Source organism: Urtica dioica, chromosome 12 (assembly GCF_054948205.1).
Source record: "Urtica dioica subsp. dioica isolate 48M chromosome 12, U.dioica_male_clone48M_v1_H2, whole genome shotgun sequence".
Lineage (NCBI taxonomy): Eukaryota > Viridiplantae > Streptophyta > Magnoliopsida > Rosales > Urticaceae > Urtica > Urtica dioica.
In genome coordinates this window covers 12,429,025-12,455,431 of record NC_142767.1, presented here as the reverse complement: position 1 = coordinate 12,455,431, position 26,407 = coordinate 12,429,025, and the positions used below count along the sequence as shown (strand labels likewise).

The window sequence follows — 26,407 nt, the reverse complement described above, 5'->3', positions numbered from 1 at the left end:
AAAAAGGTTGGTACATGTATTGGGGTTTGTGTTCTTTGGTCTAGAGGCGTATGTTTCGTCTTATGATTTTTCCAAACAATGCATTGATTAATCGTGTTGTATTATTAGTATGTGGAGCCATACACTTTTTTATTAGAAAATTATGTAGATTTCTGATTTTCACTTTTGTAGCGTCTTCACCATTTATTTTATGTCGCTTCGAATCTAGTGAAGATTTATAGCCACACGACTAATATAATGTATGAAAAAAATGCAAGATTGCCCTTGTGATTTTCGAGAATATTTAAAATAAAAACATTTTTTTATAAAAACAATAAATTAAATATAAAAAGAAATTAAATTTGTTGACCCATTAAAATAGGATGTGTTTGTTAAAAAATGTGAATCGCAAATAAAAAGCATATTTGATTTACGACCAAAATAAATTTTATAAAATTGAAATAGATAATTAAGATAATTATCATTTTTTTTTTCCGTAACCATATTAGCTTATTTTAAGGAGAAATTTACATTGGTCATCATCATCTAGAAAAAAAAAGTTGTTAACAATTTGTTTCCATTAATAACAAATCAAAAGACCCCTGTTTATATTTCATTGTAATCGTTATGTGTTACACGGTTTATTTTTTTAATAATTGGTTGAAGTGGGATTGACAATTTGACCGTTGAAGATGACGGTTCCGGTCATGTCCTCTCTGAGGACGCACATGAAAGGGTGATCATCAACAAAGTCAATGGTTTCTCGGTCACCTGAGCCATGGCAACTATAGCTTTGGTGCCTTCCTCGTGGACTTATATCACCGACTTGTGGTACATCTCTGATACCATGAGGTATTTATTCTTATGCCTTGGAACCATATCTTTGATACCACTATCCGCGTTAAAAAGATGCAGAAGTCCCATGTCTCGAAGAATCGAAAAAAGCTTGAACTCGGACGTGACCTTGAACTTCGGGACTCTGAATTCGCCGAGAGGCCTTTCTTGGCTCGGAAGGTGGTGGTCTAGGAACCTGGGCTTGTTGCCCACTTTGAGGGCCAAAGAAAAAAGCCCATCTATCGCGTCTGGGAGAAGTATGCACATCGTAAAACAACGCTTCTCGTCTTCACCTTGTTTGAAAAACTTAGTACTTATTTTCTACCACATTGAAAATGGGGGTTACAAATAAGTTAAAACGAACGTGAGCATCTCTTCCCTACCTGGCTTTAGCGGAGCCCTATAACCTTGAATCTTTTGTGGCACTCGACGCATGCTCGTCATAAAGGCCACTCTGTCCGAGCTACGGTCAAGAAGGTGGAAATCATCGTCTTTTGTCTTCGAAGCATCGAACATGAAACGTCACTACCCCTTGTGTCGGTGAAGATGAGCCTCATTGCTATGTTGATGATTTGCGATAGATGAGGCCGCCAATTTCTTTCTCGGCCCATGAATTCATTTCTTCTAAGGCATCAGAACCCTAGTCCACCGCATTGAAACCGCTAAGAATAATCAAATATGACCTAATTTGAATTATTCTAAAAGAAAGAGATTGTCTTTCCTCGATTACCTTCTGCTTGAAATCAACTATAAAAATGGCGACTTTGTAAGAATCTCTTAGAAGCCGCTGAAAGAGTTCTTGAAGGGAGTAGACTCATCGATCTATGCCATATTGACCAATGATATCAAAGGCTCGTGGACGGGGCTTTTGTCGGAGAAGAGTTTCAACGCCAATAACCTGGTATCCTTCGCGGATTTGCTATAGAAGAAGGAGATGAGCTTTACCAACGGATTACTCTTCGACCAGGAGGCGGTGAAGCTGAGGATTACACTGATTGACGTCGAGGACATAATTATGTTGTTGTCCTTGCCTTCAATACAGAGGACTTGCTTCCATAGCCGTGAACCAACGTCGGTTTGGCTCACGATGGCTTCGCTTCTCATGAACAATAAAAACAAATTGGTTGATTTACAGTTTTCAAAAACACAATACTAAACCTATAGCTCTAGATACTCATAAACTTCAAAAGAAAAACATAAATATAATACTCTCCTTTAGAGACAATCAAGCAAAACAAGATTAAAAGTTTAAAAAATATATATTTTTGGATTACAAATCAACCTTCTACCTTAAACCTTAACATCACAAATTCGAAGGAGATAAAGAAAAGTCATTACCTTTGAAGCTTAGGAACTTGTCCTCCTCTTCCACAGCGTCGTTGCTTATGCTGAGGTGGTGGTCATTCGTGTTATTGCTGCTAAGGTGTCGATCTGTCATATTGTTGCTGCTGAGGTGGCAGTCTGACGTACTAATGATGTTGAGGCACTGGTCTGTCATATAACTATTGCTGACATGGCAGTCCGACGTGCTGACGTTGCTGAGCTGGCATCCCGTTGTACTGATGTTGTTGAGGTAGCAATCCAATGTGTTGTTGTTGAGGTGGCGATCGATAGTGCTGCTACTAAGGTGGCAGTCTGACGTGTTGCTGCTGAGGTATCGCCCCACATCTACGGCCTCCCTGTGGGGCCCATCCTCGGCTACCACATTTTCTCTTCTTTTTCACCATGGTAATCACTACATATATATGACCAAACAAGAACCTTTATTTCAAATCAAACATTAGTAGCATAAATTAAGGCAACACCACTTAAAGTATCAAAATCCCTCAAATCACAGCAAACAAGGATTAAGAAAACACCAAACAAGGATTAAGCTTCAAAAATCAATCATCAAAAGCATGGATCATCATCAAATCAGTGTTTATCCATCCAAATCCCTAGAGTGAAAGAGACGAATTTTTCAAGAACTTCTCGAATTGTTCATGAACTCGCTGAATTTTGGTTGATTATCCAAATCTTGTTTTTCTTGATTGTCTCTAAAAACCTATTAAGTTTATATTTTTATTTGAAGTTAATGAGTACCTAGAACTATAGGTTTAGTATTGTCTTTCCAAAACACCGCGAGTCAACCAAAATTTGTTTATTATTGTTTAGAGAAGTGAAGCCATGGTGAGCAAAACTGACGTTCGTTCATGGCTATGGAAGCACTTCCTCCGTATCGAAGGCTGGGATGGGAACATAGTTATGCCCCCGATGTCGATCAGCGTAATCCTAAGCTTCATCGCCTTTGGGTCGAATAGCAACTCGTTGGCAAAGCACATCTCCTTCTTCTGCAGCAAATCAGTTGTGGATATCAGGTCAATGACGTTGACGTTGAAACTCTTCTCCGACAGAAGCCCCGTCGACGCGCCTTTGATATCATTGGTCAACGAGGCTTGGATCGATGAGTCTACTTCCTTCAAGAGCACTTTTAGGCGGCTTTTGAGAGATTCTTACAAAGTCGACGTTTTTACGGTTGATTTCAATAACAATGGAATCGAGGAGAGACAATCTATTTCTTTTATAATAATTCAAATCAGGTCGTATACTAATTTTCACGGGCTTAGTTTTTGTGACTAAACCGTGCGGCCTTAGCCCACTCAGTAGGCTAATTCAGCTTAAAAACTTTACAAAGAATGGGAAAGTTAGCTAGGGAAACAAGAATAGAAGTGATAAAAAGTAAGAACTTTGTATTGATACTCATGATAGCATACAAAATAAAATGACTCCCCTATTTATAGGGAATGTGACAAGTAAAGAATTCTCTAGAATCTTGAGAGAAAAAGTACAAAAATGCCACTTCTAGCATGTTCCTTAGAAGGTACATTGAATCTAGACACCTTCTAGAGAATTTTTGAGTTTGAGAGACTTGTAGAGCTTTCTAGGATGTGTTTGGGCGAAATTCCACCTTGGGCCTTATAGACAATTGGGCCAAATGTTGCTTGGGTCAAAACTTTCATGTATTTGAGAGCTTTTTTGGGCCAGGCTGATCAAGCATCTTGGGCCACCTTACTAGGAGCGTATTAGTGGTTTCATTGCGGTGGCCCAAAGTTATGATGCCTTAGAAGAAGTGAATTCATGGATCGAGAAAGAAATCGACCGCCTCCTCCACAACCTTCTTCCTCGCGTATCGATCAACATAGCAACGAGCATGACTACAAAATATGGCAATTTCAACCTTCTCGACGGGAGCTCGGTCAGAGCGGCCTTTATGATGAGCATGCGGAACCAACTCGTCGAGTGGTAGGGGTCTACAAAAATTAATCAAAAATTGGTTAAACCGATAATCGAATCGATCAGAAATTGAAATTCGGTGTCACGTCATCAAACCAAAAATTTGGTTCGGTTAATCGATCCGATTTATGAAACTGGATCGGTTATCGATTTTGAATATCCGAAAATTTAGTTATCATTTATTTAACCAATTTTTTTATTTTTTATTTTATAAAACGGATAACCAATTTTGAAACCGAATAACCGATTTGAACCGGATAACCAGTTATGAAACTGGATAACCGGTTTCAATCGGATAACCAATTTTTTTTTAATTTTAATTTGGTATAGAATTGTAGGAAAATAAATTGGTTTGAACCGGATAATCGGTTATGAAAACCGGTTAACCGATTATTTGGTTTACCAGTTTCAAAACTGGGTAACCGCTTTTCAAAATCGGTTTTCAAACTGGATATCGGTTTGCATAATTCAATTAACCAAAAATTCAGATAACTGAATTTCGATTTTGGACCAATTCGGTCCGGTTATTGGTCTAAAAATTTGAAAACTGAATATTCGGTCCGATTCGTAAAACAGGCCAAAACCGAACCGAACCGCACCGGTTTCAGCCCTATCGAGTGGCACCAAAGATTCAAAGTTCTTGGGCTCCACTATATTCAGGTAGAGAAGAGATGCTCCTATTTGTTTTAACTTACTTTTAACCCCTATTTTCAATGGGGTAAAAAAAATAAATGCTAAGTTTTTGAAACAGGGTGAAGACGTGAAGCTTCATTTCATGATGTACATATTTCTCTCGGACGTGACAGATGGCCTTTCCTCTTTGGCCCTCAGAATGGGCTCCGAGCCCGGGTTCTTGAACTGCAACCTTTCGAGCCAAAAAAGGCCTCACGTGGTATTCAGAGTCCCGAAGTTCAAGGCCATATCCGGAGTATTTGTAGTCCCAAAGCTATGGTTCGAAGGCACAAGAATAAATACCTCATGGTTTCAGAGATATACCACAAGTCGGTGATCCAAGTCCACGGGGAAGGCACCGAAGCCACAGCTGCCATGGCTCGGGTGATGCGGTATGTTATGCCCGCGGGATGACCAGGAAGCCATTGACTTTGTTGTTGACCGCCCTTTCATGTTTGTCCTCAGAAACATGGGTCTTTTGATTTGTTATTAATGAAAATCGATTGTTAACAACTTTTTTCTAGATGATGATGATCAATGTAAATTTCTCCTTAAAATAAGCTAATATAGATACGGAAATAAAAAATTTGATAATTATCTTTTTAAATCACTAACTTCTAGTTATCTATTAAGTTTTATAAAATTTAATTCTGTCATAAATTAAATATGGTTTTTATTTGTTGATTCACAAATTTTAACAAACACTTCCTATATTAAGGGTCAATAAATTTAATTTCTTTTTATATTTAATTTATAGGTTTATAAAAAAATTATTTTAAAAATTCTAAAAAATCACGAGGGCGATCTTATATCTTTTTGATACATTAATTTAGTCGCGTGGCTATAAAATCTCCACTAGATTCAAAGCGAAAATGTCCAAGAGGCTTGAAAAGTTAAAACAAGGTTTTTGAATCTTATATATATACTAGAGTTTTAGTAACGCGCTATGTGCGAATGATTTTACGATATTATAAATGATAATAGTAAGTAAAATTTGTAGAGGTTAACTTGTGTTATCAAGCTTCTAAAACAATGGACACTAAAAAAACCAGCAATTAAGAAAAACCCATTAAAAATCATGAGTAAATAATAAAATGTAAAAAATTTACTCTGTACATTAGTTAGACTTTTATTGGTATATAAAACTTGTGTTCGCTTTCAATGAAATATGGCTACACATATAAGGTGAAGAGAAATAAATATGAAAGAGAAAAATAAAGAGAATTTAATAAAGAAAATATAAAACTATTTAAATATATGGAATGCGTAACAAAATTACAAAAGTTAAGAAAAATGTTTTTATGATTCTACATTGCATAATCGTTGCTTGCTCCTCTCTCACCAATTCGGGTTGTATGTCATGGTTAAGGCATCCAGCTTTCTAAATTGTTGAGCCAATATCATAGCTTCTATATTTAGCATATCTCGTGGACCAACTGTATCATGTAAGATACTTTTTTTTACCAGTATCTATGGTCTTTCAATCTACTTATTCCAACAATATCTATGATAATACATAAAAAAAATCATACAAAATCTACGTGTAATATTAATAGCACATAATTTTTCCAATAATATATATATAATAACATATACTCAAAGTAATATATGTTATTGATATAGTATAATATAGTATTATGAATTATGATCATAATATACATAAAAAAATTATACAAAATATATTGATGAAAGAGGGAGAAAAATAAAATAAAATAAATAAAAATAAATAAAAAATACAAAATATATTGACGAGAGATGGAAAAAAATAAAGGCCGGAAAAATAATATAGGCCGAAAGGCCGAGGAAAAAAAATTTAAACGTCGGAAGGCAAAAAAAAAAAAATGCAAAGGCCGGAAGGCAAAAAAAAAAAAATAATAATAATAAAAAAAAACCAAAACCGGAAGGCCAAGAAAAAAGAAGGAAAAAAAAAGCCGTCACGTGTCGTCGCCTGGCGACGCCACGTGGCGGCCTCTGGATGCATATGGGGGAGTGGAGTTTTTACTTATTCATAAGTATATGTTGAGGATATATATAAACCTGGCACGATTAACGGAAATGCTTTTCAACACAACTCACGATGTTGAACGATCCACTCACAACGCGACACATGACACTGAACATCCACGTGTCGCGTTGTGAGTGGATCGTTCAACATCGTGAGTAGTGTTGAATAGCATTGCTCCACGATTAATCCACATATTTTTCTAATGAAAAGTGTGTGGCTCCACATGCAAATAATACGGCACGATTAATCAACACGTCATTTGGAGAAATCGTAAGACGGAACATAATCATTTAGACTTAAGAACAAAAGCCTCTAATATACATACCCACTATAAATGTACATTCACATGAAAATATGCATAAATTCGGACCGCTAAAAAAAACAGGGCATCCATGTGTTTTCTTCAAGAACAAGAGCGGTCTAATATAAAAAAAAAAAAAAAAAAAAATAGTTAATTAAAGACATTTATATATATATATATATATATATATATATATATATATATATATATATGTTATTATTTCTTTGATACAATTGGTATTATAAAATGAGAACAAGTATTGACCATTTTATTAGATAGTTAATCAAATTGAGAACAAAATTATATAAATATGAAACAAAAGCACCTAACGCATACACATTGTACTTAAAAGAAAATAGTCAACTTAATATTGTCGTGATCAATGCACTCCTCCAACAAAAGTTGCGCATGATATTCCTTACTTCATCATGCGTGACTATACTAATATCATATGCAAGTATTTAAAATAAATTTAGAATTAGTTTATATATATTTTATGGTTAGCTAAATTATCAAACATATGTGTATATGAACTATGAACTTATAGAGACCCGTCGTGGTGCAAGTTTATGCAACGAATATGCATAGTGCAATGATCGAAGTATATCAATTTTTTTTTTTTTTGGAAAATAATAAGAATATTTTTTAAAAGTTTGAAAACCAATTAAATCGAATAATCCGATCATCCAAATTAAACCGCATTCTTTTTTAAACCGCTTTATTAAAACACGATGAAGTTTGAGTTGTAACCAATTAAAATCGTAATTGTTTCGGCTTGATTTGCTTTTTATAGTTGTAGGATTAGGTTGAACCAAACCAACTTGATGATGTTAATCTTTTAATTTTTTAAGATTGAAAATATTTTACATACACTACTGTTAGAAAATATATATCATTTTTTAATAATATTATAATTAAATAAAAAATATTAAGTGTTATACTTTCTTATTTGCGAGTACATAAAGATTTGGCAATTAAAAATATGCGTAATTTTTATTAAAATATGTAAATTTTCTAAAGATAAGTAAAATTTTGATTTTATTTGACATAACGTATTAGATATAATATACATACATGATTTTCAGTCGAGTTATAAAGTTATTTGTCGAAAATTATAATCAGAAAAAACCAACTCAAATTAACCCAATTATTTTTTGTTGGTTTAGTTTAATTATATCATTCAATCGGGTTGATTTGAGTTTTAAAACTAAAATTAGTTGTAGCGATTCAGATTGATAGCACGTGAAAAAACCAACTAATCTAATCCGATTACACCTCTATCTAAAATAGTGGTAATTTTGAATTTATACATAAATAATATATTTTAAAGCGGTAAACGATCACTTTGCAATTATTACCTCATAAATTAAATTGTAAATAATAAATAGAAGCAAGAAGGCTAAAAACATTTAATAAATTTTTTAAAAAGTCTGTAAATATTGTTGACATGAGAAATCACACCAAAAAAATCACGACAAATTACGAAAGGAAATTGATCGATTTAGATATGTAAATGGACCTCAATTCTCTTTAGTAAGACCAAACAGAAAAGCTAGACGAATTTAACAATGAACAAAGAGAAGAAAATAGAATGTAAAGTAAGCTCGGGACTGTTTTTATTATAATCATTTAAAGTAATACAGAGATGTTAACTTGAAGGCAAGAATCACAAGGTCGTAGAGTAAAAACGAGAGTGACGTGTCTGACATAGACTTGATTATCTTATATTTATAGTACGAGATGCGAGGTTGCGAGCTCCGGATTACTGGTGACACGTCGTTTGTCATTTTGGAACTCACAACTACGTCTTGGGACACCTGTCATTGGAGACTTATTCGTATGAGGGATGGTTACGGATCGATCGGGCTGATTGGCTTCATATCTGCGGATCTTCGGGGAGCGGTTATCTTGAGCGGATATTTGAATCTTTTATCAGACTGGCATAGTTCCTGAACCTGTTAGCACTAATACGTGGGCTTGAGCCCAATTTCCTTGTTAGCTTGAGGACGAAGTCTAACATCAACAAAAATTATTTTTGTTGAATTTTTTTTTTTGTACAAATTTATTAAAACTGAAAAGAAAAAACAAGGGGGAATGGCCGATTCTACTACTCATTTCAGTAGTTTGGACCAAAATATAGAGTAGCCTAATTTTGGACACTTTTAGTAGTGTTTTGAGGAGAGATAATAATTTGATACCCGGTTTACCCTTTAAAATTTAATTTTGTTCATTCAAACCCTAAACCAAAACTTGCTCAATAAGAATTCAAGTACGTCTTGTTTATTGTGTCATCACAGCTCTCTCTCTCTCTCATCTATTTTTTCTCTGCGTGTGAAGGACGTTTGAACTTCCTCCATGAGCTGTGTGTGTCTTTGAAGTGAAGCTCAGCTCTCGGCCACCTCGTCATCGTCTAAAAGTAAGCTTCTTTCGTTCATCGCCGTCGTCGTCTTCTCTCATCTCTTTTTGTTTCTGGGTTTTCGTTCATCCTCGTTGGGTTTCTGAGTTTCTGGGTTTCGGAGAACATGTTTGTTCAACGTCATCCTCGTGCATCTTAAAAGAAAGCTTTTTTTTCGTCGGTCATCTTTGTTTTCGTGTGCTTGTTGTCTGGGTTTTAGGTCTTTGTCGTTCTGGGTTTGTTGGTGCCATTACCCGCCGTCTCTGTGTTGTTTGTTGCTGGGTTTGTTTGTGTGTTGTTCTTCGTGTTTTTGGACATTTGAGTTTTTTTTTTCGCGTTCTTGAATTGTAGACTGTCCCCGTTATACGTCGTTATTGGAATTGTAGATATACATGTCTACAATTCTTGTAAATGTGGACATATCGGTGTACACCTTCAGCTGTTGTAGACTAATACGTCTATTACAACTGAAATTGTAGACCTATATGTCTACAATTACAAGAATTGTAGACATATATATCTACAATTGGTGTAATTGTAGATATACATGTATACAAATAGTCTCATTGTAGACATTTAATTTTTTTCATACACGATAATAACAATCAGATATGCGTTTTTGCTATGCAGGAATGTCAGTTGTAACAATTGTAGATATTATAGGTCTACAGTTACTACAATTGTTTTTAACTGTAGACTTATAAGTCTACCGTTTATTACAGTTTTTATTACAATTATACATATCAAGGGGAATTGGCGGCATAAATCATCAAACTCTTTCTCTGGACTCAATGAGAAAAACAATTTGAAATCCCTAAATAAGAAAAGGACCCCAAATTGCTTCTTATTTCTCTCGTCTGCTTAACTTCAAGTCGCGATCTTGCAGTCATGGGAGAGCTTTGCTACTGTGGCATTCTTGTTCGCGAGTGCGCTTCGTGGACAATTTTGAATCCTGGAAGGAGGTTCCACGGTTGCATCACAAAAAAGGTAAGCTCTCGAATCACGATTGTGAATCGCGTCTTTGTTTTCGTCGAAAAGTCACCTCTTTGTGTTTGTTTTCTCAGGAAGATGGTGGGTGCGGGTATTTCAAATGGATAGACCCAGAAATGTGCTATAGATCGAAGCAAATCATTCCCGGTTTGCTGAGGAGGAAAAACATGTTAGAATCCGAGAATGCGGGACTTCGAAGTCAAATTTTCAAGCTGAAGATGGCTCTGTTCGTTGTCATTGTCATTGTTGTAGTTTTTTACATGCTCTGAATATGTTTGGTTAGTCAGATAATAGCTGCTCGAATAAGATTTTAAGGTATCTGTTTTAAGGGTTTTGTAATGATGTAATGAAGATGATTTCAATGCAATGCAATGACAATTTTTTGTTTGAACTGATACTTTTGCAGTGTTATGGTGGTGATGAATTTACAATGTTATATTTCAGTGAGACATGGTTAATGATAGAATTGAATTATTATAGTTGTATGTCTTTTTTACGTCTTGAATGCATTAGACATCATTGTCTACAATTAAACTGATTGTAGACATTTATGTCTACAATTGTGGTGATTGTAGACATTTAATGTCTACAATCAGTTCAAATTGTAGATATATATGTCTACAATCATCACAATTGTAGACATCACTGTACACATCTGTAGACACAGCCATAACAAAACAAAAGCATACCGAAGCCATACAGTCATAATAAAACGAAACAAAAGCATACGAAAATATATAGCAATGTTTAGGCATTCAAACTTCAAATTGTCATACAAAACCATACAAAAATATAAAACATAGTTTTAAAAGTAACTTCATAGTTTGAGATTTGAGTTCATGTAAACATAAAAATCCCAGCCCAAAGATGTCGGAAACTCGTCGTCAGATTCGTAGCCGGTCGCAAGTTTCACCGCCACATGGTCTCCTCAAACTTGTCCAATGCGCCGAAGAAGATGAAGTTGTGGTCCACAATCTCTTCTTCGGGGACAAATCTTACAAATCCCTGCATATGTCAAGAAAAAAGCATGAAACTCTACACAAACAGTCCTCATATCACCAGAACTATATCTACACAAACATGTAATTGTAGACATTTATAGCTATAGTCACTAGACATAAACATCTACAATTCTAGTGACTATAGCTATAAATGTCTACAATTACATAAATTATAACCTATGAAATCTTCAACACACAGAAAATGCAAATCAAAGAATTCTACAATCACATAAATAATAACCCAAATTCAGCTTTGCATGCATCAAAAAGTTACCCAAAATGCTCAAAGTGAAGAAATGTACCTCATTTACAGTTGCTTTTCGTTTTCGGAGCTCAAATGGCGATGTCTCATCTTAATTTGACGCCGGCAATTCAGTGACTAGTTTTGGTTTATTCACTCGACGAGACGTTGTTGGCTTCTTGGCGGGAGACTTTTTCGCTGGAGAGACTTTTCTTCAGCGGCGTCGGACCTTTCTTCGTCGTCCTCGAATTCTTCCGAACCGGCGCGCATTTTTTGGCCGTCATTTTCTGCAATTTAGCGTTTGAAAAAAGGTGATTCGTAGAGATTTGAAAGAATAATGAAGATTAACAACGAACCTGAGATATTTAGGAGAGATTAGCAACGAACCCAGAGATTTCGACGAAGTGGATGAGTATTTCCGAGATTTCGGCGAAGTGGGTGAGGGTTTTAGAGAGAGAAAGAGTCGGAGGAGAGATGAGAGAGCGTGAACCAAGAAGATGAAAATGAGTTTCATTTGAGTTTTGAAATATTAACTGACGCTATTGTTTAATGAGGTATTTTTAAAACAAAAAATAAATTCAAGGGCAAATATGTACTTGCTCACTTAAGCAATTACTAAAAGTGTTTAAAACAAGAAACTCTATATTTTGGTCCAAACTATTGAAATGACTACTAGAACCGGCCATTTCCCAAAAACAAGACTTATCTTCAGTAACGACCCACCGACTATCTGAATGAGAGCTACAAAACAATGGGCCTCAAGGGCCGATTAAAGCCCACATACAAAACAGTGAGTTTCGAACTTTACTTTAAAAGGGATGACAATATACCAGTAATACCCCTCGATATGTCCGATACATTTCCTTAGGTTAATACCAAAAGAATATTCCAAATTGTAGGGTATAACCGTAATTCACTTATAAAAATCGTACGACAAACTGGGAAATCCACAAAAAATAAATAAATATGTTTTTCTTTCACCCGTAAATGCTATAATATATAATCTCGCACACAAAGTACCAAACACAAAACCACACTATCTGAAGCTCTTTCTCTCTCGATCCCCTACTTTGTTCGATTTCGATAATTCCGAGAGAAAATGGGAAGGAAGTTCTTCGTCGGCGGTAACTGGAAATGCGTAAGTCTTTCAATCCATAGGTTTCCGTGTAAAAATCGAATGAATTGGATCGTTTTAAACCTATTTTTTGGTTCTTAGCTCAGTGCTTTTGAAAAACGAAGAACTAGTGATAGATCTCAATTCACGATTGTCGATCTAGTCCTCGATCTAGATTTTGTGCGATCGTGTAATTTATTTGTGAATTAATTGTTTTGTATTGTTTGAAGTATCAAAGACTGGTTTTTATTATCAAATTATAATATTTATATAGGTGGTCTTCTTTGATTGTGTAGAACGGAACCTCTGAGGAGATCAAGAAGATTGTCAACGTTCTGAACGACGGTGATGTGCCTTCCAAGGATGTCGTTGGTATGTAAATCTGGATTACTTATTGTCGTTTTGATTGGTCTTCTTACTGATTACTAGCTTTTGTTGAGGTTTAAGCGCTAATATTAATAACTCCACTGATTTGTGATTTGAAATGAACAAAAATAAATGACAGTTGGATCTATTCTACTTTGACATGTTATTAAACATGTCAAATAAAAAGTTTAAACTTTCATTAGGTTTTTACTGTACGACAAGCAGCAAAAAAATTGAACAACACATTTTACTGGTATTGAATGAGTTTCTGTACTAAATTGATCACTCTTATATAGAATTTGAACGGTGGTGATGTAAATCGGCTGTTTATTATTCGTTATCTGTGTTATAGATGTTGTGGTTAGCCCTCCATACGTGTTCCTTCCGTTGGTGAAGAGTACGTTGAGGCCAGACTTTCATGTTGCGGCTCAGAACTGCTGGGTTAAGAAAGGCGGTGCTTTCACCGGTGAAATTAGGTATATTTTTATAAACTATGTTATGCAACTTTAGTTGTAATTTTTTTTGTTCATTTGTCTTAAATGTTTCTTTAGTATGTGTGTACTAATTAATATCTTTTGAAACTTGCAGCGCAGAGATGCTTGTCAATTTGGACATCCCTTGGGTCATTATTGGTCACTCCGAGAGAAGACAAATACTAGGCGAGACCAATGAGGTATGTTGTTGAACACACTCCTTTTTTTTCACTGTAATAATTGCGATATAAGCAATATTGAACTGTATAATGGACCGATTTTATTTTTGTTTTGTTATCGCAGTTCATCGGTGACAAGGTTGCCTATGCACTCTCGAAGGGTCTGAAGGTGATTGCTTGTGTTGGTGAGACCCTCGAGGAACGTGAGTCGGGATCAACCATGGATGTTGTGGCTGCGCAAACCAAGGCCATCGCGGGTAAAATCTTTACTTCTAGCGCACATAATATATTGGTGCAAGTTTCTTAAACATCGTCCTTTGTTTCCCTGTGCTGGGTGTGTCTTTTGTTAAGCGCTTTTTGGAGTATTCATTTTTATTATAATCTTATTATCTTACTGCTCACTGGGTTTACTTTATTTTCTATATGTGTGGTTTGTTATTTTATTTATTTCTTTTGGATAAGGAGTATTTTCAATTACTTGTGCATTTTGGCTGTTGAAACTCTGTGCCCTAAAGACGTTGCTAACTATTTCTTAAATAACTTGTTGCACAGAAAAAGTGTCAGATTGGACTAATGTCGTCGTAGCTTATGAGCCTGTGTGGGCTATTGGAACTGGAAAGGTCGCTTCTCCAGCTCAGGCTCAAGAAGTAAGTCAATAGTTATTTATATTACGTATAGGTTTGTATGCCGTATGTAGGTATGTATCTTTAAAGATGACCATTTGGTATTATTTAGTAAATTTGGTGATATAGTTATTTTTTCTGAATTGTGTTTCTGCGAAGCTGAACATGTCATTCATTTGATAAATTATTTATTTTATGAAATGGCTCAATGCTAAGATGATATATTAATCTGTTAAATTCCATGGGGGTTTTTTTTTTCATCATTCGATGTTTTATCGAATATTTTACTGTGATAGGTACATAATGAGCTGAGGAAATGGTTTGAGGCTAACACCAGCCCCGAGGTTGCCGCTACAATCAGGATTATTTATGGAGGTATGATCTTATACCCATCTTTCTTCCCTTTTTTCCTTGTAATCTCAGTGCCTGGATTTATCTGAAAATCAATCGTCATAACCTGAGTTTGGATTTGTTGAAACTGTTTATTGGGCATATATGTGCATAAATGCGGGCTTCATGGAATCGAGAATGCTATTCCTTGCAAAAAAAAAAAAAAAAAAATCGAGGGGGGTTGCTCTAAATTGGAACCAAGGTTTTAATAGGCGTAAACGGTAATCGAGGCGATTTATGTTTTTGAGGCGAGGCGTAAGCCAGGCGTATTGAGGCGTAAGCCTCAGAAGATGGGCATAAATTAATTTTCTGTATAAATCTGGAATCATTCCAAAATAAATTTAGACTGATAATGCTTAGTTTTAACTTTCATATACTAGTTAAACAATGAAAACCCAAAAAAACGCTAATCTACATTTTAGATCAGGTTTAGAGTTATATATATCAGATAATGAAAACCATTAAATACTAGTTTTAGACTTAGATTCAGGTTATGTGTTAAAAAAACCCTAATTTACGTTTTATTAATCTTTTACTTAAAAAAAAACCCAAAAAAGGCCCAGAAAAAGCCCAAACTTTTAAATTGGGCCTTTTTAAAAAAAAAAAACTGCCCTAATTCATGCGAATCTGGGCGAAAATTTCAGAGAACCAGAAGGCGCAAGTCGACTTTTTTTTTTTCCAGGCTTAAGCCTTAGGCTTTTTCCGACCGCCCCGCCTCAAAAGGCGCACCTTGAAAACCCCTTTTAAAACAATGATTGGAACTTAATAATATCAAATAGAACAATCGAATTGAGTTTGTTTTCTTGTAGTTTTGACATTTGAACATATTCCATAATCAGGTTCTGTTAGCGGATCGAACTGCAAGGTGCTGGCCGGACAGCCTGATGTCGACGGATTTTTGGTTGGAGGAGCTTCTCTTAAGGTACAACATTCAAGTTTATTTTTTAAGAGGCGATTTTTTTTTTAAATTCCTTTCCTTGATTAAACATGTTTAGTCCTTTAATCTTAATAAGCATCTTTGTGCTGCATTTTACTCACGCTATTTTATACGTCCACAGCCCGAGTTCATCGACATTATCAAGTCAGCCGAGCACAGCGCTTAAAGTGTCGGAGCAAGGGCAGTTGATTTTTCTTTTTAAAACCCTTTTGTTTTGGAGGTAGATAATCTTCTCCGTACAATCGCGTAGATAAATTTTCGAGAATAAGTTGTGCGTTTTTTGTTTTGCTATTTGTATTTGGAAGAGCACTGTGGATGTATCCGTGGATGAATAAATATTTTCGACCAGCAAACATCCGTTTAGGCTGTTGATAGTTCCAGCAGAGACTGGACGAGATTACTTTGTTTAAGAAATTAAAGCAGTCTTTGCACAGATTTGATAGCTTAGAAAAAAAAATCAATTTAAACATTTGATATTGCTAAATAGTCGATTTTAGGTAAATGGCCATTTTCAAACCTAAATCATAGGTAAATAGTCAATGTTTGTTATATGAAAATGATTATTTATATAAAAATTATGTCTAAATGTGAGTTGCTTAATTAAGATACGTAGACTATTTAACAATGTCAAAAAAATAAATCGGTTATTTTCTTAATGAAACCAGGACTGATTTTTATATAGAAAAAGGGTAAAAGTATAGGTAGTCTTGGAAAGTTTCATAAGGTTTAGTGTTCACAGTCGACTATTTTACAGGACATTTACGGCATAAGTAAAGCCTTGTTTTGTATATATTTTTATCCTACGGACTAACGAGTCATGGCAGCAATTTGGCTCAAACAATAATTCAGTAAAAAATTAAACTCACAAGTAAAAACGCAAAACCGATATAATCTGATTTAATATATTCTTTAGTGAAAAAATGCTGTTTGCAATACGTGTGGAATGAGCAAGTAGCTCGTTCATTGAAACTTTTACGAATTTTATGTGAATCACGCGTTGTTTTTTTTTTTTTTTTGGGTGTGTGTGTTTTAATTAGATTATTTAAGACATTATACATGTAACATGAGGCTGTGGTCTCAAAGAAGAAAACATGAGGCTGTGGATTAGGTATGGTAAACGGCTCTAGTCGGCCTTCTAGATTTGGAAGAAAAAAATATCCAGTCAGGAACAATCAAATTAGGATTTGAGTGATTTGTCAAAGCCTTTGATGTCCAAGTAGTTGACTTTTGAAGTTGACATCTGTTATTTGAAGACAGGTGTGTGTAGTTATTATTCGTTGTGTTCGTGTACCGTTACTTTCAGTTACAACGCCAGATACCACCAACCAATTCAATAATCACATAACGCAACAATCTCTCCACCCTCCAATAATAATGATGATAAGATTTAGCAATGGATTCATAAACACAAAAGCAATGGTATTACAGGTTGAAACGTTTTAACGTTATTCATGTCCATGTGCGTTGGGGGAGGAGGAGTTCAGCTAGACGACCAATATTCTACAGTTCGCTACAAAGAACTTCAATAAATGAGCTTTCAAGTCTCTTATGCCGAATCTGTGCAATGTATAGAAATGTTTTGAAGTGAAGGAAATGGGCGACAGCCTCCTTCTCTTCATGTTCCGCTTAGAGAAAGGATGCGGCCCGAGACTTGGACGTGAACTGTGGGCTTCTAACAAACCCTTGTTGATCCATAGAGAGCCGAATCGGGTGTCCTAGAGAACCGATTCGGGTTACGTGCATGCACTAAAACAAATAACTACTTAGGACTTCTCCAATGCACCGCTATAACAGCATATAAGATGTTATTTTGACTCCAACCACACTGCATATCACACTATATATGGTTGTGTGTGTGAATGTACATGTGTTTATATATCAGTTGAACCTTTCCACTTAGTACCAATTGATTTTAAGATGGAACCCCATGATACTTTAACGATATAATCTTTAAAAATTGTGGCCCTGATTATGTGGTATTTTAATCCTCTTCATCTCATTAAATAATGGCTTCCGCCTCAATGATGGACCGGATACATGCAGGCATGCCAGGCCACCAAACAGTAATCTTACAAGCAGAGGCGGAGCTAGAAATTCACTTGAGAAGGGGCACAAAGAAACTAACAACAAAAATCATAATTTAATTCATTACAATTGTCCTCTACGATTACTCATACATTGAAAATATTGCATAATACTTTCATTTTCAACTTTATCAAAAATATCTTTCTCTATGTATACGATCAAACTCTCATTCATCCACTTATCATTCATCCGATTGCGTAATTGACTCTTCACAATAGCCATAGCAGAAAATGCTCTCTCAACTGTAGCGGTAGCAACGGGAAGAATAAGAGCTAAGTTCAAGAGCTTATAGACCAAAGGGTACACTTGATTTCTTTTTGTCTTCACCATGTTTTTAGCGAGATCACCAATACCTCCTAGTTGTGAAAAATCAATGCTAGAACGAACATCACATATATAATTCTCAAGTTGATCGTCAAGTTTCAAAAGCTCGATTGGAGAAAAGTCTTCCGGATAGTGCTTAGCAAGACATATTAATCTTCCTTTATCAAAAGAAGAGAATAAATCACGAGGGCATAAACAAGCTATACAAAGAAGCAATTCCGTGTTCACCTCGGTAAAACGGTCATTTAGCTCTCGAAGTTGCATATCGATGACGGCATAAAATATATCAACTTTGAAGTGATGCAAGTTTGTAGCCTCTTCCACGTTGCGTCGCGATCGACCTCGCATAACAAATCTATCATTCATCCTCGGTATATCTATATTGTACTTTTTGCAAAAAGAATAGATATTATCAAGTAACGACTCCCATTCTTCATTTCTCATCTTTTGAAGTTGTGTCTTGGCTATCTTCACAAGATTCATCGCATTTACAATATCTTGATCTTTTCGTTGTAATGCCTTCGACAACTCGTTCGTGCTCCCCCAACATCTTTCTCATCAAATGCAAACTAAAAACAAACTCGAATGATTGGATCGTATCCAAGAGGCTATTTGCTTCACATCTTTGTTCCATGCTTAATTTGTCATCTACAATCTTTTCAAGAACATCAATGATAGAGGGAAACATGTGAATCACACTTATCAAAGTGTCATAATGTGAACTCCAACGTGTCTCACCCGGCCTTTTAAGAGTGGTAGATTGATTTAAGCCTTTTCCACTTAGCATTTCACCACTCTTTAATGCCTCATCGTTCACCACAACTTGTTTTTCATGAAGCATGTCACAACGCTTTGAGGAAGATCCGACGACGTTCAGTAAAATAGAAATTGTACCAAAGAAGGATGCTATATGTATTTGTTTCTTTGCCACGCCGACAAGAGCTAACTGAAGTTGATGAGCAAAGCAATGAATATAAAAAGCGGATGGATTTTGCTTCAAGATTAGTGCTTTTAGGCCATTGAATTCACCTTGCATATTGCTAGCCCCGTCATATCCTTGCCCACGCAATCTTGGCATACTCAAACCATATTTAGAGAACAATTTATCAATCGCTGCCTTTAACGAGAGAGCAGTGGTACTAGCAACATGTTCAACATCAATAAATCGTTCGATTATATCTCCATTCTTGTTCAAATATCGCAAAACTATAGCCATTTGTTCCTTCATAGAAACGTCACGAGATTCATCTACTAACACGGCAAAGAGTGCATCACCAATATCTTTAATGATAACATCAAGAGTAATAGCAGCAGCAGCAGATACAATATCTTTCTGAATATCCGGTGACGTTAGTTTATTATTTTCTGGAGCCTTGTCTAGCGAGACATTCTCTATCGCATCATTATGAGCACACAAAAATTTCAACAACTCCAGAAAGTTACCTTGATTGGCTGAATGTTCAGATTCATCATGACCACGAAATGCGAGACCTTGTCGTAGAAGAAAGCGGACACAATCAACAGATGCATTTAGGCGAGTTCGATACTCACTACGAGATACCTCTGTATGGTTGGAGAGAATTGTCTGAATATGTTGATCTTGATTCTTCAAAGCCTCGTAGTTCTTCCAAGCATTGTTATGAGCACTGCCTATCCCTCCTACATGCTTTTGAAAATTTTCCTTTTTCTTCCAATTTGAATATCCAAGCCCAACAAAAGAATCACCACCGGATTGTTCTCCACAATTTGATCTAAAAAGATAGCAACATATACAATACGCTGCATCTTTTTCAATACTATACTCTAACCAACTTTCGTACTCTAGAAACCAATCGCGGTTAAAACGTCTTGATTTTGTTCCAAATTTTGTAAACGGAAAAGAATGATCTTTGGGTTGACATGGACCTTTAAGCATATAATATCGTCGAACTCGATCGCGCAAATTGGGATGATATGTGATGATAGGAAGTCGAAGACCGGGATCGGTGGGAAGAGCTTCAACACTAAATTCATCATTGTCCACCTTTGCATTTTTTTCAATATGCCATTTGTCTTGACATTGAGATTCTAATTTTCTCTTAAAATATTTACCAATACCTATGCCAAAAATATTAAACAATAACCATAGTCAAACTTTAGCAATTTTATAAACATTAGCTAATAAAAATCATCATCAATAGAACACTTCAATCATATAAAAAAAATCATCTGCATGATTTGGGAATTGAAGTGAACAAATAAGAAAATAAATTTTTAATTGCTAAGTGATACCTTGAGAATGAGAAGTCATGGAGTTGGAGTGAACAAGACCTAGTGGTGAATTTTTTTAAATGGCTAAGTGGATTTTTTTGCCTGCTGCGCATGGATTTTTGAAGAAGAAGAAACAAAAGATATTTGGAGTTGGAGTGGAGAACAAGTTGTACGGTTGTTTTCTCTTATTGTATTGTATATATAATTTATTTTATTCATTTGGACTTAAAATGGGCTGTGAAAATGGGCTGCAGTGGTCCTTTGATTATTTATTTAAAGAAATAAAATTACTGCTATTACTATTATGTTGATTGTGATTGGGGATAGTACACTGACAGTGATACGTGTGATATCTAAATCTGCTATACCATATATATATATATATATATATATATATATATATATATATATATATATATATATATTTTAAACGTCAGGCGGGGCACGTGCCCACTCTGGCCCCCACCTCCCTCCTCCTTTGCTTACAAGAGATATTACCAAGTTTAGCAATATTGTGCGCTACCTTGTTTAAAGTGCGGGGACATAACACAAACTTGATAGAAATAAACATATCATGTCAATTTAAAATATCACTTAAAATAACACCAATGGAAGTATCATTGAAGCATTGACGAAGTAAATTATCGACGATGCCTTTGCTGTTGGATTCGAGGATGACACGTTGAAAACCCAAAAGTAAACATCATCAAACGACAAATAAAATCTATGTAGCCTCAACCACTTCGATGACAAAAGTGGCATCTATATGCCAGTAAGCTGAGGCTAGAGAGTTACTGGTCTCATCACAAATGAATAAGCCGAGGCCAACTTTTATGGCGACTTGGTTGATGTAAGCGTCAACGAAACCCATCCATTCTCCAGCGGTTTCCATCTCTGAGGACTTTTGGATGTAGGGAGGGAATGAATTTTCGGCTGAGTATCATGTGGCTTATAGTTTGAATCATGATAAGCCGCTAACAATAAGTTCTGGAGACAACAACACAATCTCGTGAATCAGTTTGTTTATGCATTTCCAAATGCGCCAAAGGATGACAATAACCTGATCTATAGAAGAAGAGTGCATATTAGAAATCAACTCCAAACAGAAGAGATAAAAGTTAGGTCACTTGCCGTGTTTTTTTTTTCAAGGGTAAAAGTACACAACTTGCGGATATCGCGGAGAGCTCTGCATCCCCTAAGGGTATGGCGGGTGGTTTGAATGGAGCTTTTACAAAGATGGTAGGTAGTCGAGACTCCCATATCGTGACTGCGAAGGTTGGCCATAGTCGGGATCCATCCATTGGAAGCTTACTAGAAGAAAGATTTACACAGAGGGATATTAAGAGCCCAATTTTTTTCCACCAAACCTCTAGACCATTGCTGGGAGAAACTTGACCGAGGCCCGACGCCCGAACGGCAAACCAGTATTCGCTACAAACCGTGAATCTACTCGACTTTTCAAAATTTCAAATCAGTGTATCATTAGCGTTGCGAAGGGGCCAAGGAATCGATAAAATGGCATATGCTTCTAGATTTGTGAAGACATTTCGGATCAGGTCACCATCTTAATTACCATTCTTAAGATGAATCTTATACACCATAAGGTAATCTCTAAGGTTTCGAGCCGAAAGGGATTTCATGGGGACTCCTTTCCTTAGACCTTAGACTTACGGATCTTAAGATATTAATCTAGATCATTATCAAGACCCCACCCTAAAAAAAATAGATACCAGCATCTTGCTTCACGGTCTTCTATTTTTTTCTATATTTCATATGGAACTCGCGAGATAGAGTATTTGAAATAAGCCGATTTCTCAAATTTACGGGACCAACTACTGTATAGTTTGACTCATTGAATTCATTTGTTGTTATACACTGCTCGCGCGCTCCCATTCTTTACGGATCCCTTTGTCCTGATAGACAAAAGATCAATTTTCCGTTACCTACCCTCCAGATAGCACCCTTGGAAAGTAAATTATTACCCCAAAGATTACTCTTCCTCATGAACGAGGAAGTTCTCTTTCCCAAGGCAATGATGAAATATGAATTTTGGTGATTGAAACCTTCCAGAGCACTATGGCAGCGAGCAAGTTAGGCCAATTGTAAAGACGCAACGCCTGTTTGTCAAGAAAAGATTGGTTAAAAATAAAAAGATTACAAAAGCCTATACCTCCATTTACGTTGTGCGAACAAAGATGTTCCCATGTATACCAATACATTTTTGAAGTGTCATTACCGCCCCACCATAACCGAGCACACATTTTATATATTTCATCAAGAGAAATTTCATTTTGTGGACCTAAAAGTGAACAAAATATCGAGATTAGACCTCATATTTTAAATATATCCATAAATGGACTTTTGTCTCAATTTCGGACACAAATGCCCTTTTGAACAAATAAACTCATTTCACTTCCACTCTCTATTTTCCGAATCCCTCATTTGGTCTTTCACGCTCAATTCCAACAAGATATAACTAAATTCGACGAGATACGAGGGAATCCGACGAGCTAAGATAACCTAGAATGACAAAGTTTCACGTATATTTGATTTTTTCCGCTTAAAATGCTCAAACATATTAATTTTATCGTATAGCATCGTACATTATCGTAGGTATCGTACACTATCGTATATTATTGTACGTTATAATTATAATGTACATTATCATTTGTATGAATTTTATCGTACATTAAAATTATAATTTATCGTATCTCATCGTACTATTTCCTACGACATCGTATATCATCGTACTATATCGTACGACATCGTATAATTAAAATTATAATTATAATGTACATTCGTACTGCATCGTATATTATCGTACGTTATAAGTATTATGTGTACATTATACTTATAACGTACGATAATATACGATGTCATACGATATAATACGATGAGATATGATACATTATAATTTTAATGTACGATAAAATTCATACAAATTAAATTGCGTTATAATGTACGATAATATACGATAGTGTATGATAATGTACGATGTTATACGATAAAATTCTTATTTTTTTGGGCATTTTAAGCGGAAAGAGTCAAATTCACGTGAAATTTTATCATTCTAGGTCATCATAGCTCGTCGGATTCCCTATATCTCGTCGAATTTAGGTATATCTCGTCGGAATCGAGCATGAAAGACCGAATGAGGGATTGAGAAGATAGAGAGCGAAAGTGAAATGAGTTTATTTGTTCAAAAGGGTATTTATGTCCAAAATTGGGACAAAAGTCCATTTTTAGATATTTTTAAAATATGAGGTTTAATCTCGATATTTTGTTAATTTTTAGGTCCATAAAATTAAATTTCTCTTTCATCAACCACTGAACTTGGAAATCTAAAAAGATTCATGGTGTAAATGAGGGTGGACTGGATAACAGCTTTAATTAAGACCTCTCTCCCACTCATGGAAAAGAACTTAGACTTACAATTGAATAATCTACCCAATATCTGGTCTAGAATCGAGTTAAACAACCCGTTTTTGTTGTGACCGGCGTATAGCGCAGGAGTCCCATGTATTTTTGGACTCCGAGGGCAATGGCCATCGTATCGCAATCTTGGGCGTCCATGTTAGGGATAAAACAGACATCATATTTCTCAAAGTTAATTAACTAACCCGAGGCATTGCCGTATATCTTGAGAATGGATTTGAGACAGTTGCAATTTTTATATCGTCCCAAATTAGAAAAGGCTATCATCTGCGAATAGCTGATGAGACACCGTGGCACCGGATCTGCCACACTTTAGTCCATTCAAAGAGCCCTGGCGACATTCTTGATGGACTAGATCAGAGAAACAGTTATCACAAATCAAAAAAAGAAACGGGAAAAGAGGGTCGCCTTGTGAGGCCACAAACCGAAGAGAAATGACTGTGGACAAACCATTTATAATAACCGAGGAAGATACCAAAGAAATGCATCTGTATATCTATAAAATTCTTTGTAGAGGAACGACCATTCCACTCTATCGTAGACTTTAGTCATATCCAATTTCAAAGCTAGATTCCCGTAGACCTTTTTTTGCTGCATTTGAGTGCGTGGATACATTCTAAGTCGATCAAAGCATTGTCGGTAATGAGTCTTCGAGGGAGGAACACACTTTGTTCCTCGAATATGAAATCATAAAAAATTTCTTTCAATCTATTGCACATAGTCTTTGCAATAATCTTGTACACCACGTTCTTTTGTTTCTCGACGGTGAAGTAAGACTAAGCTCATGAGCTTATTATCCTAGGTCGGAACAAGTTGATAGGATCCCTTTTTTTACGCCCCCACGTTGCCACACGGGAGGGACATGGGGGCATAAAAAAGGAAAGAGATGGATGGGGTTTCTCTCGCTTTTGGCATAGCGGGCCCCAAGCGGAAGGCCCGCACGACGGGCTATTAGCTCAGTGGTAGAGCGCGCCCTTGATAATTGCGTCGTTGTGCCTGGGCTGTGAGGATAAACTAAATTCATAGACCTTGGAATGAGAATCATTTTTGGGTATGAGAGCAAGGAGTGTGTGATTAATATCTTCCAAAGTGATGTTGCCATTACGAAATTCAAGAGCAGCCTGAGTCACGTCTTGGCCCATGGTGTCCCAGGATTGCTTGTAGAAGCCAACGTTCAACTATCGATACCAGGACTTTTCATGGGATCCATGTGGCCGAGGACGAGTTTTATGTCTTCGGCGAAGAAAGGCCGGTTGAGTTTGTCATTCATACTCGTAGAGACCTGGCACGGGGTAACATCAATCACATCTCTAAATTCAGCAACAAAGGGGTTCAGAGAGGCAAACAAATTTGAGAAAAATCGGCATCACCTAAGTACTCAAGGCCGTAGACCCGATTTCCGTGTCTGACTCAATGGTCTTGATCTTGTTGGAAGACTTTCGTTGAGAGGTGCATTTGTGAAAATATACAGAATTTTTATCTCCTAGCTTAAGCCTCCATTCCTTGGAACGAGAAGCCCAATACTTCTCTTCTTTTTCTCACACGACATATTCTGTGTTGCGGGAAGTGAAAAACATTTTTGAAACATTGAAATTGCATTTTAGCCAACATTTGATTCATAATGGAAAATCAGTCACTCTCATTATTAACTGACCAAAAAGGCCAAAATATCCTGTAATCAATTTTAATTTAAAATAAAAAATACTAACTGCATGTCAATTTTTTTTAGAAATCTATTTGATTAAGATTTGACTTTATTTCCGTATTTTTTCTCTTTTCTCTCTTGTGCACTCTACTTATTTTCTTGGTCTGTAGCCACGTATTTATGTATAAAAGCTAACATTGTCTCTTTTGGTTAGTAGTAATAGGAGTGACTAATTCTCATTTATTTTGTTTTTTTTTTATAAACTAAATGTTGGTTAACATGTAACTAACAAGTTTTATATAGTTTAGTTAGTTATAATTTTATTATTTTCATGATATTAGTAAAATTATAAAATTCTAATTTGTTAACATGTTTAATATAGCAATATTTGTACGAAAAGGACAAAAATGCTACAAATGACCAAAATACTATAATTAAAAAAAAAAAGGAACCAAAAATACTATAATCATAAAAATTCAAAAATTATTTACACTAATAATTGGTTTCATATATGACTTGATTAATACTCGTAACAGTCTTATATGGTAGACTTCCTAAATAAAGATTGAACCGAGATCACTGATCTAAGTGAGTCGAGGTCGTATGGATCTCAAGCTGGTGAAATTTTAGCCCCCTAATAACGTGTCATGATTTTTTTTTTTTTTACGTGATCGAATCTTCAACATTTGATGATGTGATGCTGCTTCATTCGTTTATTATTATTATTCGCTGGCCGTAACAACATTATTATAGATTATTTAGTGTTTAACATATCTTTAATACCAGAAATAATGATACGATAGAAAGACGCAGTATTCAATATTTAACAGAATATTTGGTATTAAAAAATCCATTACGTAGATTTGAATTTCGCTTTCAAGCTGAGATCTAAAGT

The 26,407-nt window shown here is 35.6% G+C and overlaps 3 protein-coding genes and 2 pseudogenes across 3 annotated transcripts; 2 read left to right on the top strand and 3 right to left on the bottom strand.

The window, feature by feature from the left end:
* Window positions 1-514: 514 nt before the first annotated feature.
* Window positions 515-1,332, bottom strand: LOC149379191 (serpin-ZXA-like; annotated as a pseudogene).
* A 1,647-nt stretch (window positions 1,333-2,979) lies between these two features.
* LOC149379190 (uncharacterized) lies at window positions 2,980-5,172 on the top strand. The gene is made up of 3 exons (XM_089603969.1): window positions 2,980-3,392; window positions 4,663-4,746; window positions 4,893-5,172. The coding sequence occupies exons 1-3, from the start codon at window positions 2,980-2,982 to the stop codon at window positions 5,170-5,172; spliced, it is 777 nt and encodes a 258-aa protein (XP_089460095.1).
* A 7,508-nt stretch (window positions 5,173-12,680) lies between these two features.
* TPI (triosephosphate isomerase) lies at window positions 12,681-16,206 on the top strand. Its single transcript, XM_089602735.1, has 9 exons — window positions 12,681-12,829; window positions 13,102-13,177; window positions 13,524-13,647; window positions 13,760-13,844; window positions 13,948-14,080; window positions 14,376-14,470; window positions 14,743-14,821; window positions 15,676-15,758; window positions 15,895-16,206. The coding sequence occupies exons 1-9, from the start codon at window positions 12,791-12,793 to the stop codon at window positions 15,937-15,939; spliced, it is 759 nt and encodes a 252-aa protein (XP_089458861.1). The 5' UTR covers window positions 12,681-12,790; the 3' UTR covers window positions 15,940-16,206.
* A 1,715-nt stretch (window positions 16,207-17,921) lies between these two features.
* On the bottom strand, window positions 17,922-19,710 carry LOC149379188 (uncharacterized; annotated as a pseudogene).
* Window positions 19,402-21,324, bottom strand: LOC149379187 (uncharacterized; the record flags this gene model as incomplete). The annotated part of the gene is made up of 2 exons (XM_089603968.1): window positions 21,228-21,324; window positions 19,402-20,279 (listed from the first exon to the last, which is right to left on the bottom strand). Coding segments are annotated over exons 1-2 (975 nt in total), but the record flags the coding sequence as incomplete, so codon positions are not given.
* Window positions 21,325-26,407: the final 5,083 nt, after the last annotated feature.

What these genes read in the sequence shown, in the direction of transcription:
- LOC149379190 (XM_089603969.1), top strand. Translation starts at nt 2,980, where the DNA reads ATGGTGAGCAAAACTGACGTTCGTTCATGGCTATGGAAGCACTTCCTC. An exon ending in TTTATAATAATTCAAATCAG is followed by an intron (nt 3,393 to 4,662) that starts GTCGTATACTAA and finishes TTCGTAAAACAG; the next exon opens with GCCAAAACCGAACCGAACCG. An exon ending in TTGGGCTCCACTATATTCAG is followed by an intron (nt 4,747 to 4,892) that starts GTAGAGAAGAGA and finishes CGGACGTGACAG; the next exon opens with ATGGCCTTTCCTCTTTGGCC.
- TPI (XM_089602735.1), top strand. Translation starts at nt 12,791, where the DNA reads ATGGGAAGGAAGTTCTTCGTCGGCGGTAACTGGAAATGC. An exon ending in TCGGCGGTAACTGGAAATGC is followed by an intron (nt 12,830 to 13,101) that starts GTAAGTCTTTCA and finishes TTGATTGTGTAG; the next exon opens with AACGGAACCTCTGAGGAGAT. An exon ending in GCCTTCCAAGGATGTCGTTG is followed by an intron (nt 13,178 to 13,523) that starts GTATGTAAATCT and finishes TCTGTGTTATAG; the next exon opens with ATGTTGTGGTTAGCCCTCCA.